This window comes from Pristiophorus japonicus, chromosome 8 (genome assembly GCF_044704955.1).
Source record: "Pristiophorus japonicus isolate sPriJap1 chromosome 8, sPriJap1.hap1, whole genome shotgun sequence".
Lineage (NCBI taxonomy): Eukaryota > Metazoa > Chordata > Chondrichthyes > Pristiophoridae > Pristiophorus > Pristiophorus japonicus.
The window spans coordinates 42,556,416-42,573,502 of record NC_091984.1 but is presented as its reverse complement, the minus strand read 5'-3'; the positions used below and the strand labels follow the sequence as shown (position 1 = coordinate 42,573,502).

The window sequence follows — 17,087 nt, the reverse complement described above, 5'->3', positions numbered from 1 at the left end:
TGGCTGGTCCTGATTAACAAATGCATTCTAATTTGAATTAATTAGTTTACCAATAATTGAAGTGAGACTAACAGTGCTAATTTCCTGACTTATCTCGGTCTCAATTTAAAAAAAAATGGGCCTCACATTTGCCAGCCTTTTGTCATAATTTTCCATTTAGTTTTGGGAAATTATATTCAGAGCCTCCGCTATTTCTTCCTAAGCTTCCGTCAAGATGCTCTGATATAAACCGTCAAGTCTGGCTTTGAGGTCCTATAAAAGATTATTCAATGTGGTCATTGCCTCAACATTATTGTTTTTTTTTTTAAGGTCAAGAGAATGTGGACTTCAAAACTGAATTAAACCATAACCTCTATTAATTTTAATCAAAATTATACTTGGGGAATAAAAAGGGAAATTAATAGTGTGCCTTTAACAACCTCAGGACATCTCAAAGCACTTTACAGCCAGTGAACTTCTTTTGAAATGTAGTCACGTAATGTAGGGAAACGTGGCAGCCAATTTGTGCAATGCAAGGTCCCACAAATAGCAATGAGATAATGACAATAATAATTACAATCCGGTGATCTTTTAGATGTTAGATATTGGCCAGGACATCAGGTGCTCCCCTCCTCTTCTTTGAATAATGCCATAGGATCTTTACATCCACTTGAAAGGGCAGACGAGGCCTTGGTTTAACATCTCATCTGAAAGATGCACCTCACACAATGCAGTGCTGCACTGGAGCATCAGTCTAGCTGATGTGCTCGCTGGAGTGGATCTTGAACCCACAACCTCTGACTCTGAGGCGAGTGTACTACCCACTTAGCCAAGGCTGCCACAACTACTTCTCATTATAGAAGGACTGTAACTCACGGGCATATATAATTTAGCCCACTTCGCCGCTTCTTAAATGAAAAATACAGAAATTAAATCCTGGCTTGCTGTTTGCAGTAAATGCGATGGGAGAAGGGTCAGGTCCTTTTTTGGTCCAGTCAGTAATGTTATTACCAACATTTAAATCACCAAGTATTTAAATCATTGTAAACTTTTTTTGGACACTTGACAACCTTTAGTAAGAACATACAAGAACTTTGCTAAAAGATACACCTTATACCTAGTGTACAGTTTTGGTCTCCTAATCTGAGGAAGGACATTCTTGCTATTGAGGGAGTGCAGCAAAGGTTCACCAGACTGATTCCCGGGATGGCAGGACTGACATATGAAGAAAGACTGGATCAACTGGAATTTTAGAAGAATGAGAGGGGATCTCATAGAAACATAAAATTCTGACGGGATTGGACAGGTTAGATGCAGAAAGAATGTTGCCGATGTTGGGGAAGCCCAGAACCAGGGGCCACAATCTAAGGATAAGGGGTAATCCATTTAGGACCGAGACGGAGGAGAAACTTCTTCACTCTGAGAATTGTGAACCTGTGGAATTCTCTACCACAGAAAGTTGTTGAGACCAGTTCGTTAGATATATTCAAAAGGGAGTTAGATGTGGCCCTTACAGCCAAAAGGTATCAAGGGGTATGGAGAGAAAGCAGGAATGGGGTACTGAAGTTGCATGATCAGCTATGATCATATTGAATGGTGGTGCAGGCTCGAAGGGCCGAATGGCCTACTCCTGCACCTATTTTCTATGTTTCTATGTTTAGGAAAGAGAAAAGGCCATTCGGCCCAAAAGTTCATCAATCTTTGAAGATCAATCATACTTACTGTACCCCTCAATCCCTTCCTTCTCTTCAGAAACACATTCAATTGCCTCTTAAATTCATGACTACAGTCTGCTTCAATGGCTATACCTGCTGTGCTATGGACAGATTTCCCATTTGTCAAACATAGCTAGCTTCATCCATCTTAATGGAATATCCAATTTCTCTCACACATACACAGACTCTGCAATAACTAGTCACTAAATGCATCATTGAAAATGGAAGGGATAAAGTGTATTTTTAGCAAGATATTTGGTGCTGTAAATACTATGTAATGTAATGCTTACCTCCCAAGCCGTATAGCCTGCAACATTGCAATGAACTTTTTATCCGTTTGCCTTCGAACCTCCGTTAGTTCCATGTTCACGTGGATACACTTATACCAACTCTTAGCCTTAAATAAAGTGCAAAGTACATTGATTTTACTGAGCAATTGAACAGAGTCTCCTGAACAGAAGAGTCCAGAGTATTATCACCTGTAAATTCTTCCCCACTTGTGAAATACATGCACCATGGTGTCACCATGTTTGTTTTCCTCCTTGTTGCACTTTTTCTCTTTCCCCACATGGTGTATCCTTTGCAGTCCATCAACTCCCCCCATCTTCCACTGTCTGCTCTCTTAATATAAATGGAGAACAATGAACTATTTTATAATTTTCAGCTCTAAATAACCCGAGTGCCCTTACATTATGATCCAATACAGGTTGAATGTCCCTTATCCGGCACCCTTAGGACCTGGCCTGTGCCAAATAAGCGATTTTGACGGATAAAGGGAGGTCATAGAAACATAGAAATTAGGTGCAGGAGCAGGCCATTCGGCCCTTCGAGCCTGCAGCACCATTCAATAAGATCATGGCTGATCATTCAACCTCAGTACCCCTTTCCTGCTTTCTCTCCATACCCCTTGATCCCTTTGGCCGTAAGGGCCACATCTAACTCTCAGCCTGGGGGGGGGGGTGGGAAAAGAGACCAGAGGTCGGGGAGAGGAGGTCGGTGCCTCGGCGGGCCGAGTGTCGATGGGCCCCCAGCGGGCCAAGTGTCGGCGGCCTGAGTGTCGGTGGGCCCCCAGCGGGCCAAGTATCGGCGGCCTGAGTGTTGGCGCGGCCCCAAAGTCGGGGTGGAGGTCGGCCACATTCTGCACATATGCCCCCAGCCACCAGAATCATGCCAGACAAGGGGTGATGCCGGATAAGGGAGTCCCAGATAAGGAAGGTCCAACCTGTATCATCCAAGATCCCAATAAAAAAAAGTTCCCAAATCTAGTCATATCAGACAACACCCTCATACACCTCGTTCAAGTTGGCTGTTTCACTTCATAGAAATTTACAGCACAGGTGGCCGCCATTCGGCCCATGCCGGCCAACAAAGAGCTATCCAGCCTAATCCACTTTCCAGCTCTTGGTCCGTACCCCTGCAGGTTATGACACTTCAAGTGCACATCCAAGTAATTTTTAAATGCTATGAGGGTTTCTGCCTCTGCCATCCTTTCAGGCAGTGCGTTCTCGACTCCCAACACCCTCAGAGTGAAAACATTTCTCCTCAAATCCCCTCTAAACCTCCTACCAATTACTTTAAATCTATGCCCTCTGGTTATTGACCCCTCTGCTAAGGGAAGTAGGTCCTTCCTATCCACTCTAGTCTATTCACTTCTCCCTCCCAAAGACCTGGTGCACAGCTACTGAATCTTTTGAACACAAACACAATCAACTAGAAACAAAAAATCCTCAAAACATCATCAGTGGTTAAAGGAGTAGCTGATGTTCTGTTGAGAGTTGATGCTGAATCGCTGACCATTTTGACACTTTAATATACTCAAAAAGAGTAACATCTGCCATTCTCAATGACATATTTACAATGAAAAACATAGAAACATAGAAAATAGGTGCAGGAGTAGGCTATTCGGCCCTTTGAGCCTGCACCACCATTCAATATGATCATGGCTGATCATGCATTTCAGTACCCCATTCCTGCTTTCTCTCCATACCCCTTGATCCCTTTAGCTGTGAGGGCCACATCTAACTCCCTTTTGAATATATTTAACGAACTGGCCCCAACAACTTTCTGTGGTAGAGAATTCCACATGCCCACAATTCAGTGAAGAAGTTTCTCCTCATCTCGGTCCTAAATGGCTTACCCCTTATCCTTAGACTGTGACCCCTGGTTCTGGACTTCCAAAATCAGGAACATTCTTCCTGCATCTAACCTGTCCAGTCCCGTCAGAATTTTATGTTTCTAGGAGATCCCCTCTCATTCTTCTAAATCAGATGGCTTTGCACTACATGTTGACAACTTGTAATTGTCGTCTGTTGGGCATGGGCTGTGCAAGAAAACCCAATCACAGTTCTTGGTGAGGCCACAGCTGGAGTACTGCGTACAGTTTTGGTCTCCGTATTTAAGGAAGGATATACTTACATTGGAGGCTGCTCAGAGAAGGTTCACTAGGTTGATTCCGGAAATGAGAGGGTTGACTAATGAAGATAGGTTGAGCCGATATACATTGGAGTTCAGAAGAATGAGAGGTAATCTTATCGAAACATAAGATAATGAGGGGGCTCGACAAGGTGGATGCAGAGAGGATATTTTCAATCATAGGTGAAACTAAAACTAGGGGACATAGACTCAGAATAAGGGGCCGCCCATTTAAAACTGAGATGAGAGAAATTTCTTCTCAGAGGGTTGTAAATCTGTGGAATTCTCTGCCCCAGAGAGCTGAGGAGGCTGGGTCATTGAATATATTTAAGGCGGCGATAGACAGATATTTGAGCGATAAGTGAGTAAAGGGTTATGGGGAGTGGGCAGGGAAGTGGAGCCGAGTCCATGATCAGATCAGCCATGATCTTATTAAATGGTGGAGCAGGCTCAAGGGGCCAAAGAGCCTACTCCTGCTCCTATTTCTTATGTTCTTATGTTCTCTTGCATCTTCATTCACTTAGCGTCAGGATCTGGTACAGTGATGGATGTCCCAACCTATCCAGGTTTCATTATATTGAGCACTGCTTGGAAACATGGTCGTGGAAATATTTTTTTCCTTGAAAATACTATTTTTCAAAAAAAAAAGTTTCTAAATTAGCCACCTGGAAACAAAATTTGTATTTTTCCTTGGACCGGGCTACAGGAGGAAGCTGTAGGAAATCTCCACAAACTATCAGCTGGATTCCGCCAAATGGTTCATTGCATTTTCGAACAATCCTGCAACAGTAAAAATGAACAGAAAGCAAACTGAGAAACAGAGGTATTTTCACCTTGGTAACAGTTTCAGAAACCACTGCAGCATTAATAGGTTCAGAGTACAGAGATTATCAGAAATGCAGCATTTAGGGAATTGTGCTCAGAAGCCAAGCAAATTGCACATTTCATGTGCTGCATGCAGTGATGAATAACTAGTGAAACAGCACAAAGTACAATGTGGAACATTAGCAGCTCAAATCTAATAGACTTACAAAACAGATCTCTTGTGCTATTGTATGAAAGCACTGTACACAGGCTGGATGCTTCCTTAGAAACATAGAAAATAGGTGCAGGAGTAGGCCATTCAGCCCTTCGAGCCTGCACCACCATTCAATAAGATCATGGCTGATCATTCACCTCAGTGCCCCTTTCCTGCTTTCTCTCCATACCCCTTGATCTCTTTAGCCATAAGGGCCATATCTAACCCCCTGTTGAATATATCCAATGAACTGGCATCAACAACTCTCTGCGGCAGGGAATTCCACAGGTTAACAACTCTCATGTGGAAAAACTTCTTCACCCACTCGGTCCTAAATGGCCTATCCCTTATCCCAAGACAATGTCCCCTGGTTCTGAACTTTCCCCAACATCAGGAACATTCTTCACGCATCTAACCTGTCCCGTCCAGTCAGAATCTTATACGTTTCTATGAGATCCCCTCTCATCCTTCAAAACTCCAGTGTATAAAGGCCCAGTTGATGCAGTCTCTCCTCATATGACAGTCCAACCATCCCTGGAATCAGTCTGGTGAACCTTCGCTGCACACCCTCAATAGCAAGAATGTCCTTCTTCAGATTAGGAGACCAAAATTGAACACAATATTCCAGGTGAGGCCTCACCAAGGCCCTGTACAACTGCAGCAAGACCTCCCTGCTCCTATACTCAAATCCCCTAGCTATGAAGGCCAAAATGCCATTTGCCTTCTTCACCGCCTGCTGTACCTTCATGCCAACTTTCAATGACTGATGAACCATGACACCCAGGTCTCGTTGCACTTTCCCTTTTCCTAATCTGCCACCATTCAGATAATATTCTGCCTTCGTGTTTTTGCCACCAAAGTGGATAACCTCACATTTATCCACATTATACTGCATCTGCCATGCATTTGCCCACTCACCTAACCGGTTGAAATCACGCTGCAGCCTCTTAGCATCCTCCTCACAGCTCACACCGCCACCCAATTTAGTGTAATCTGTAAACTTGGAGATATTACACTTCATCCAAATCATTAAATGTATATTGTAAAGAGCTGGGGTCCCAGCACTGAGCCCTGCGACACTCCACGAGTCACTGCCTCCCATTCCGAAAAGGACCTGTTTATCCCGACTCTCTGCTTCCTGCAACCAATTCTCTATCCACGCCAGTACATTACCCCCAATACCATGTGCTTTGATTTTGCACACTAATCTCTTATGTGGGACATTGTCAAAGGCCTTTTGAAAGTCCAAATACACCACATCCACTGGTTCTCCCTTATCCACTCTACTAGTTACATCCTCAAAAAATTCTAGAAGGTTTGTCAAGCTTAATTTCCCTTTCATAAATCCATGCTGACTTGGAACGATCCTGTCACTGCTTTCCAAATGCGCTGCTATTTCATCCTTAATAATTGATTCCAACATTTTCCCCACTAGTGATGTCAGGCTAACCGGTCTATAACTGGTCATGTTCAGCCATGAACTCATTGAATGGCGGTGCAGGCTCGAAGGGCCGAATGGCCTACTCCTGCACCCATTTTCTATAATTGCCCATTTTCTCTCTCCCTCCCTCCTTTTTTAAAAAGTGGTGTTACATTAGCTACCCTCCAGTCCATAAGAACTGATCCAGAGTCGATAGACTGTTGGAAAATGATCACCAATGCATCCACTATTTCTAGGACCACTTCCTGAAGTACTCTGGAATGCAGACAATCAGGCCCTGGTGATTTACTGGCCTTCAGTCCCATCAATTTCCCCAACACAATTTCCCACCTAATAAGGATATCCTTCAGTTCCTCCTTCTCACTAGACCCTCGGTCCCCTAGTACATCCGGAAAGTTATTTGTGTCTTCCTTGGTCTTCACTAATCTTTTTCTCTTCACATATCTATAGAAGCTTTTGCAGTCAGTTTTTATGTTCCCGGCAAGCTTCCTCTCGTACTCTATTTTCCCCCTCCTAATTAAACCCTTTGTCCTCCTCTGCTGAATTCTAAATTTCTCCCAGTCCTCAGGTTTGCTGCTTTTTCTGGCCAATTTATATGCCTGTTCCTTGGATCTAACACTATCCTTAATTTCCCTGGTTAGCCACGGTTGAGCCACCTTCCCGGTTTTATTTTTACTCCAGACAGGGATGTACAATTGTTGAACTTTATCCATGTGATCTATAAATGTTTGCCATTACCTATCCACCGTCAACCCTTTAAGTATCATTTGCCAGTCTATTCTAGCCAATTCACGCCTCATGCCATCGAAGTTAGCTTTCCTTAAGTTCAGGACCCTAGTTTCTGAATTAACTGTGACACTCTCCATCTTAATAAAAAATTCTACCATATTATGGTCACTCTTCCCCAAGGGGCATCGCACAACAAGATTGCTAATTAGTCCCTTCTCATTACACATCACCCAGTCTAGGATGGCCAGCTCTCTCATTGGTTCCTCGACATATTGGTCAAGAAAACCATGCCTAATACACTCCAGGAAATCCTCCTCCACCGCATTGCTATCAGTTTGGTTAGCCCAATCTATATGTATATTAAAGTCACCCATGATTACTACTGTACCTTTATTGCACAGATCCCTTATTTCTTGTTGGATGTCATCCCCAACCTCACTACTACTGTTCGGTGGCCTGTACACAACTCCCACCAGCGTTTTCTGCCCTTTGGTATTCCGTAGCTCCACCCATACCGATTCCACATCATCCAAGCCAATGTCCTTCCGTACTATTGCATTAATCTCCTCTTTAACCAGCAACGCCACCCCGCCTCCTTTTCCTTTCAGACTATCCTTCCTAAATGTTGAATACCCCTGGATGTTGAGTTCCCAGCCTTGGTCACCCTGGAGCCATGTCTCTGATGCCAATTACATCATATCCATTAACTGCTATCTGCGCAGTTAATTCATCCACCTTATTCCGAATACTCCTCGCATTGAGACACAGAGCCTTCAGACTTGTCTTTTTAACACAGTCACTTTAGAATTTTACTGTAATGTGGCCCTTTTTGTTTTTTGCCTTGGGTTTCTCTGCCCTCCACTTTTGCTATTCTCCTTTCTATCTTTTGCCTCTGTCTCCCTTTTATTTCCCTCTGCCTCCCTGCATAGGTTCCCATCCCCCTGCCATATTAGTTTAACTCCTCCCCAACAGCACGAGCAAACACTCCCCCTAGGACATTGGTTCCGGTCCTGCCCAGGTGCAGACCGTACGGTTTGTACTGGTCCCACCTCCCCCAGAACTGGTTCCAATGCCCGAGGAATTTGAATCCCTCCCTTCTGCATCAGTCCTCAAGCTACGTATTCATCTGAGCTATCCTGCGATTCCTACTCTGACTAGCCCGTGGCACTGGTAGCAATCCTGAGATTACTACTTTTGAGGTCTTACTTTTTAAATTTAGCTCCTAGCTCCCTAAATTAGTCTCGTAGGACCTCATCCGTTTCTTTACCTATATTGTTGGTACCTATGTACCACGACAACTGGCTGTTCACCCTCCCTTTTCAGAATGTCCTGCACCTGCTCCGAGACATCCTTGACCCTTGCACCAGGGAGGCAACATACCATCCCGGAGTCTCGGTTGCAGCCGCAGAAATGCCTATCTAGTCCCCTTACAATTGAATCCCCTATCACTATCGCTCTCCCACTCTTTTTCCTACCCTCCTGTGCAGCAGAGCCAGCCATGGTGCCATGAACCTGGTTGCTGCGGCCCTCCCCTGATGAGTCATCCCCCTCAACAGTACCCAAAGAGGTGTATCTGTTTTGCAGGGGGATGACTGCAGGGGACCCCTACACTACTCTTCCGGTTGGTCACCCGTTCCCTATCTGGCTGTGTACCCTTTACCTGCGGTGTAACCAACTCGATAAACATGCTATTCACATCATTCTCAGCATCGTGGATGCTCCAGAGTGAAATCACTCGCAGCTCCAGTGCCGCAATGCGGTCTGTCAGGATCTGCAGGCGGATGCACTTCCCGCACACGTAGTCGTCAGGGACACCGGAAGCGTCCCAGAGTTCCCACATAGTACAAGAGGAGCACAACACGTGTCCGAGCTCTCCTACCATGACTTAACCCTTGGATTAACTTACTTGGGCAACAACAATGCTAAAGGTTATTTACTGATAAAGAAAAAGAAAAACTACTTACTAGTCACCAGCCAATCACTTACACCCTTGGCTGTGACGTCACCTTTCGATTTCTTTCTGCTTCTTTTTTGCCTTCTCCCTGTAGCTGCACCAGCTGGCCTCTCCGACACACCTCCCGAGCCTCTGTGACTCACCACGAACTCCCGAGCCTCAGCAACGCGTTGGGCCATTTTATAGGCCTCTCCGACGCACCTCCCAAGCCTCTCCGACTCACCACGAACTCCAGAGCCTCAGCAACGCATTGGGCCTTTTTATAGGCCTCTCCGACGCACCTCCCGAGCCTCTTCGACTCACCACGAACTTCCTTACAAGGAAGGTGGCAACATTTGACAGCCAATAACTCTGGGGATCTCTCACACCTTCTAATGGTCAACTGGGGAGAGCACATCCTCTCAACCACTGACTGGGTGCAGCAGTGATAATATTACAACACATAGTCCCATTATAAGGCCAAGAATGTATAATAGAGATAGAAAAAGAAGAAACTGTACGATAGTGACTTTGCAGCTCATATGACATACCTGGCCACAGCTTCGAGTTTGTCAAAGAATTCTCCTTCTATCATGGAGATTTCATCTATGATGAGGTGTCTGCAGCTTTGCCAGTGTCTTAGGATCCCAGATCTCTGAGCCAGCTCTACACACTGTTGCAGGGGAGCTTTTCCTGAACCGATTCCTAATGTCAAAATAAATCCAAAATTTGTAACACATTTTTGGGGAAAGGAGTATTCACTTCGGTCCTTCCACTACCTGAATCTCATTAAACTCTTAAAACAGTTTCCTTCATTTGTGGCAATGTTTAAATCATTTGCAGTGTCCAATTCTATCCCCTACTATTACCTTGGAGTATTTGGCAAGATAGTGATAGTGGAAATAAAAACAGAAACTGTTGGAAATACTCAGCCAGTCAGGCAGTGGAGAGAGAAACAGAGTTAACGTTTCAGGTCAATGAACTTTCATCATTGGACTATGGCAGTGAGGCAACTCCATGCTGTTCCTTTGTTTTTTTTTGTCTAGGCCTGTTAAGTTGAGGTGTTCAGATAATCCCCCATTACCTCAAAACAATCCACCCTTTTTTGACCTTGGGTAGATGTCTGTTCATTTGACGGACTGATTAAAGGTCACCATGAGCCATAATTGGGAGGTTTATCTCTTATCTTGGTGTTTCTTGCATTAAAAAATTAAACATTTTCTCAACTTGCTTCTCAAAAATCCTTTTCTCTTATAAAAAGGACAGCTCATAGCTTTACTGTAGGCCAATAAAGAAATCGGAATTCTTAGCCAGCTGGACTTAGCAGCAGATAATCTGAGCTGTGAACTACACCCTTTAATAGGTGTCGATGATAAATATTAGTCCAATAATACAGTAGTTTATATAACATTGTGAGGGGCAAGACACATGTATACACAGAGGCAGGTTGAGCGGTGTGTATTTGCGTCATTTTCTGGTGGATTTACTTGATCCAAATTTTGATGACTAACCACGATCTAAGTTGGTAAAAGATCAATAGGGTATGCACCTTTTTTTCTCTCTCACACCTCGGTTTTTCTCAGATGGCCTCGATGTACTTTGTCTAACCATTTATGGAATGCAATGGCTGGTTAACAATGTGGACAGCAATAGCTGATATCCTGAAGTTGTTGTTATATTACCTTGACATGCAATAGAAAAATAAAACACTTCTCTTTTGAATCACTCCCAGAACATTAAACAGGCTTTCTTTTAAGGGAAAGGTGGACAAGCATTTGAAACATAGGAAGATACAAGGAAGAGAGCAGGGTAGGTTTTGGAATGTTCTAGCACAAGCCAGCACAGAAATGATGGGGTGAATAGCCTCCTTCTGTGTTCTAAACCTTTACAGTTCAGAGAGAATTCATTATATTGTACGTGGTCAGTTGAAAACACACATTGAATTGTTTGAGTCCAAAACCATTTATCGTGAGGGTCATGAGGTTAGTGAACTTTAACTTGTTGCAGGGCCTTGTGGCACGGGAAAGTTCCCCACTCCACTGTGTGCTGGTTTTTTGTGAAGTGCAGTTTGATTTGAACCCTCTTGGTAATCCTGTGGCTGAAATATCACCAAAATAACCTAATTCTTGTTCCTAGTCTTGTGCCAGTTTACTACAAAGAATTGTACCGTGGCACACCACTGACCTGCAAATGCATGAAGGGTTGTTCCTCCGATGTGACAGGCAGCCACTCCGGTACTGGCAGTGGTATAGGTACTCTTTGGTGGCAATGCTCCAACAATCCTCTTCAGCAAAAAGGATTTCCCAGTTCCTTGAATTAAAATTTAAAAAAAACATGCGGGTGATTAGTAAAGTACAAATGTGTACACTTGTGGGGAGAAGAATCTGTGTCAGAAAGAAGACATGTTATAACTTTTACCTCATAGTCAACATCATAGCTCTGTCACCTCCGTCTTAACAATGTGCCTTACATTCAATCTCAGAAAATCAACACGGTGACACATTTCTGCTTCCCATGCTAGCCTTCCCCTTCTCTGAGCAGCACTTGTCCATTTAGCTCCAGGTAATGCTTACCTATGGAATGTTTTGCATTGTGGATATGTAATCACAAGACACTTTTACCTACAGCTAATTTTGCTAACATTCCTCGGAGCTAGCAGAGAAAGGATTAGTCTGGCCTGGATTCCAGATCGCAGAGGTAAATTAACATGCTAACCGACCAAGCCTCGCGATCTACACAGACTTCATTTGACAAAATTAACAATAAAGCTACCCTGGCCTGGAGTAAAAGCACAGGGGTATGAAGTGGGAATAAAAAAAGGGAATAGAAGGGTCCACTGGACTCTGGTTATAACTCTGGCTAAACACATCGGCAGGACCTGACTGTGCTGGATTTCTGCCATTTCCAAGATAATCCAGTCTGCCTTAAAAGAAGTAAAACCTCCGCCTATCCCTTACTTGGACTCATCATAGATCCACACACACATTCTGCTTTGTCATTGTATAATACGTCGAACCACCTCACACTAAAATAATTTATAATTTGAGCCACAGACCACAGTATTTTTCGATAAGAAATGTCTCCACAGTCTTCCTCTCCAAGCCTAACTATGGCTACTGAATTACCAGCACTTCCAGTGAAGAAGATATTCTTTCCTTTGAGGATCATGCCAAGGATATGTGACTGTTCCTTCGAGAGCTTCCTTCCCACTGGCATTGACAAGATGGGCCTTTTGGCAGGTTTCAGTTCTGTAACCTGCATCAGGACAATACACAAACATCAAAAAGCTTTCTCTCTTATTTTCTACCCCACCCCTAAACCACAAAAAATAGCACAAGTGACAGGCGTTTGCCTGCAGACCCTCAGAGCAAGCAATCATTTTGGGGACTGGTCTTCAACATGCGAGTTTAATGCACGTTATATTTTTTTGCTATGGTGGGGAGATTTTATGCTAACAAGGAGGGCCTGTCATTGCTGGGAAGTGAAACACATCACATGTTTTAGCTTAGAGTCAGCATCAAGCACTTCCATATCGGATACAGGAAAGATTGGAGATCGCTCTCTCTACATTTTACATCAAGTCCAATTGCAGAAATTATCTGTCACCACATAAGAATAGCATTTCTACTAATCAATAAAGCTATCTTTATGTTTATCCAAGAGGCTAATAATTTAACCTCAATTACTATAAACTCGAGCGCTGGAGCATTTTCATACGGCTCTGAACCACAACTGGGACTTGAACACCAGTACAAGCAAAGCTTTGCTGCTTGGCCATCTATTGTACAAACTTACTGATACAGTCGCAGAGAATCAGTGGGCCAGCAATTGTGGTAATTACATTGGGATCATACCCTCGGTCACTGATACCACTGCAGTATGCTGGATCAGAGGAAGCTGCCTAATACAAGATACCATCAGTGGGCACCCACACCTCAACAGGCACAGCTCAGGCACCTACCTTCCTAGTGAGGCCACGTACTGCGGCATAGTCAACTGGCTCTGTCATTGGGGGTTGCTGACCCTACCCCTGAAAAAGTTGAGTAAAGTGCCCACTCGGGCCCATTTGTAAGGGGGCCGATATAGGGGCTGAAATTTCCGTTTTGCACCTCCAGTTAGTGCCTCTGGGACGCAAAACTATTTTTTGCCCGGGGGGTGGGGGGGAAACTATTGCGCGGGCATTAGCGGTTGTGCGAAAATAGTAGACAGGAGTTTAATAACTTGGGAAAAACATGGTGCAGCTGTGGCCAGAATCTACAAAACCATAGGAACCAGACTGATATGGGAAGTTCACTAGACAGATATGGAGAGACCATTTACCTTAACATCTCTTGAAATAGGTGTTTTTCAGTGGAAAGTAACAGAAGGGGAGGGACGGTGTGAGATCAGGGGAAAAAGAGGACCCATCAGAGGAGAAAGGGAAGTTAAGTGATAAATCCAAGGGAAGCTCCACAGATTTGAATTGAATGAACTGGTATAAGAAAGGGACATCAGCAGGGTTGAAGTGCAGAAGTTAACAGAGGAGGATTCAAGTAATTCTAGGGGACACTCAGAGGCTAAATGGGTCAGGAGGCACGACAGATAACCCTGACTGCAACTTTTACCCAAGGCATAAACAGGGTAGTATGACTTTTAATTGTGCCTTGTAAAATGCTGCTTAAGGTACAGTAATTGTGTTGATGCTTGCTTGTGCTGAATAAATTTTTAACCACTGCCACCAACTTGGGTCAGTGTCAAATCATTTGGAATCAAAGATCGCACAAAGAGATTACTTCAACAGGTAGCAGTTGGTAAAGCTTTTACTTCAAAGATGTTAGCAAATGTTACATCAGGAAGCCTTGTGTTGGGGAAGTAAACAACCGCTAACTGTTTACATGAATAGTCTGTTTTCAAAGGGGTTGGGAATAGATACATTATTTATGAAATTTTCCTTTTAGTATAGTCAAAATATGGTACATGAAAGGAGTATTGTTTTCAACAGTTTTTCCAGAGTGTACTTGAAAGATACAGAAACCGAAAAAAAATCACTCTCTGTATACAGTTAAAGACCTATCACCTTTACTGTGCATCAATAAAGTCTGTTCCGTATACTCCACTATGAAGTCTCGTGCTTACTTGTTGTGAACCAGAGGAGAAAGAAGGTTGACTGGTAAATTTTCTGTTTTCCTATTGCCCATTTGATACGTCATCTAGCACTGAAATCAACATTAAATAAACCAGCTTGGGAAAACATTACATACCAGGCAGTTTTCTGATGAGATGGTCCGTGATCGTTTGATCTGCCTGCTTGGGCCAGTGTTACCAATTTGATTCTTCAACCCTTTAGTAGAAATTGGTGTCTGCACATTTCCCTGCGATTGAAGCTCGTTGGCTCTTTTCACATCCTGTACCTGTACAGGACTAATTATATCAAATGTCCGTGGGAGTGTGGAGAGCAGCCGCGTTCGGTCACTGACTGGTTTGTTGATCTTCTTATCTGCAGTGTATTTGATGGCAAGTGTTTTAAAGAGTACTTTCAGTTTATCTGGTGGACAGTTCGAAACTAGGATCTGAATATTATCAGGATGCAGTTTGATGGAACTCTTCCCATCTCCAATAAACCGCGTGAAAAGTTGGATTTCACGTAGGACAAAGTTTTGCTCCAGCTTCCCATCATGCACTTGAAGAAGAATGTCTCGGAATTCATTGCGCCCAAGCGTGACGATGGCATTACGAATACATTTGCGCTTGGTGGCCTGGCCAGCTTGGTTGAGATATTCAATTGTAACACTGCATTGGACATCAGCACCCGAAGAGGCAGGGAACATTCTACTGCTGCAAGTGAAAACAAAAGTTGTTGTAGCAATTTGAAATAAAACTATTATTTACTAGTTGTGCTATGGTGTCAGGTGTTGGCATGTTAAGTATTTCTAACCGAGTTTCATGTAATGGAGAAAATAGCAAAGTTGGGTTCAGTTACACCAATCAGTGAAAATTGCTCCATTCAGCAGAGATTCATAGACACTCAACACCAAGAAAATACTCTATTCTGCTTCATATGATTACCAAGCTGGTTTCAACTGCACTGGACACTTTGCACACACGCAAATAAGCGCAGACTTAATTGAATACAGAGTTAGTCGGAAGGCACTGGTTTCGATCTGTATCAAGAACTCCATTAATCCTGGAGATCGGGCTTCAAAACCAATCCCCGGGATTAAAAGGAGAATGTTCTGACTATACCTTCCAGTCCCTGAAGTTCCACTTTATTCACACTTATTGTAGTCAATACAGTAGCAGTGAAATGAAATGAAGTTTCACTGAAATGGGGACACTCACGAGTCCGCATTTCCAGAGTAAAAGCTGCAGAAAAGAAACTCCAGAAGTAGTAGAAAGTCAGAATTCCATAGAGACAAACAGACAAGTTTACATGGAGTGCAAATCCTTCATCTGAAGGCCTTTGTTATGAAGAAGGTTGGCACCCTAAGTTCAAACTTGTCGGTGCTCGCCACTATTGCTGACTGGCCTGCTGTGTATTTCCAGCATTTTCTGCTTCTGTCAGAAGTAATTTACGGTTTGTTTCCCGGAGAAATCAGTTGTTTGTTCGAAAATGGAAGTCACTGCTTTCTGCTCATTCAAGTAATTTTCAAATGCACAATGTGCACATGTTCCCATAAATAATTATGTGTACCCATGTCATTATACTGTCATCCATGTTACTTGCACATGCCGAGACCTAGAACTAGCTTTCTCTTCACGAAAAGAATGTAACAGAGCTCAATAATAGTGTAACTCTTGAATAAAAACAGAAAATAATCAGGCGGTCAGGCAGCATCCGTGGAGAGAGAAACAGAGTTCACGTTTCAGGTTTTGACCTTTCATCAGAACTGGCAAAAGTTTGAGATGTAACAGGTTTTAAACAAGTACAGAGGCAGGGAAAGGGGGTTTGGGAGGAAAGAACAAAAGGGAAGGTCTGTGATAGGGTGGAAGACAGGAGTGAAGAAAGGAGTGATTAAATGACAAGTGATGATGGCACGAGCAAAAGATAATGGTATAAAAACAGAAAATACTCAGCAGATCAGGCAGCATCTGTGGAGAGAGAAACAGAGGCCGATAAATCCCCGGGGCCTGATAGTCGACATCCCAGAGTGCTCAAGGAGGTGGCCCTAGAAATAGCGTATGCATTGGTGATCATTTTCCAACAGTCTATCGACTCTGGATCAGTTCCCATGGACTGGAGGGTAGCTAATGTAACACCACTTTTTAAAAAAGGAGGGAGAGAGAAAACAGGTAATTATAGACCAGTTAGCTTGACATCAGCAGGGGGAAAATGTTGGAATTGATCATGAAGGACGAAATAGCAGCTCATTTGGAAAGCGGTGACAGGATCGGATCAAGTCAGCATGGATTTATGAAAGGGAAATCATGCTTGACGAATCTTCTGGAATTTTTTGAGGATGTAACTAGCAGAGTGGACAAGGGAGAACCAGTGGATGTGGTGTATTTGGACTTTCAGAAGGCTTTTGACAAGGTACCGCACAAGAGATTGGTGTGCAAAGTCAAAGCACATGATATTGGGGGTAATATACTGACGTGGATAGGGAACTGGTTGGCAGACAGGAAGCAGAGAGTCAGGATAAACGGGTCCTTTTCAGAATGGCAGGCAATGACTAGTGGAGTGCCGCAGGGCTCAGTGCTGGGACCCCAGCTCTTTACAATATACATTAACGATTTGGATGAAGGAATTGAGTGTAATATCTCCAAGTTTGCAGATGACACTAAACTGGGTGGCGGTGTGAGCTGTGAGGAGGACGCTAAGAGGCTGCAGGGTGACTTGGACAGGTTGGGCGAGTGGGCAAATATGCATGGCAGATGCAGTAT

General features: G+C 43.6%; 1 protein-coding gene across 1 annotated transcript in view; it reads right to left on the bottom strand.

The window, feature by feature from the left end:
* pif1 (PIF1 5'-to-3' DNA helicase homolog (S. cerevisiae)) overlaps positions 1–17,087 on the bottom strand; it is a 44,307-nt gene that overhangs the window by 19,505 nt on the left and 7,715 nt on the right. Inside the window, exons 2-7 of the mRNA XM_070886047.1 lie at positions 14,468–15,041; positions 12,353–12,482; positions 11,412–11,537; positions 9,779–9,932; positions 4,772–4,886; positions 1,985–2,091 (exon numbers count right to left, since the gene is read on the bottom strand). Coding sequence (XP_070742148.1) covers positions 1,985–2,091; positions 4,772–4,886; positions 9,779–9,932; positions 11,412–11,537; positions 12,353–12,482; positions 14,468–15,034 — 1,199 coding nt within the window. The 5' untranslated portion in view covers positions 15,035–15,041. The remainder of the gene's footprint in view (positions 1–1,984; positions 2,092–4,771; positions 4,887–9,778; positions 9,933–11,411; positions 11,538–12,352; positions 12,483–14,467; positions 15,042–17,087) is intronic.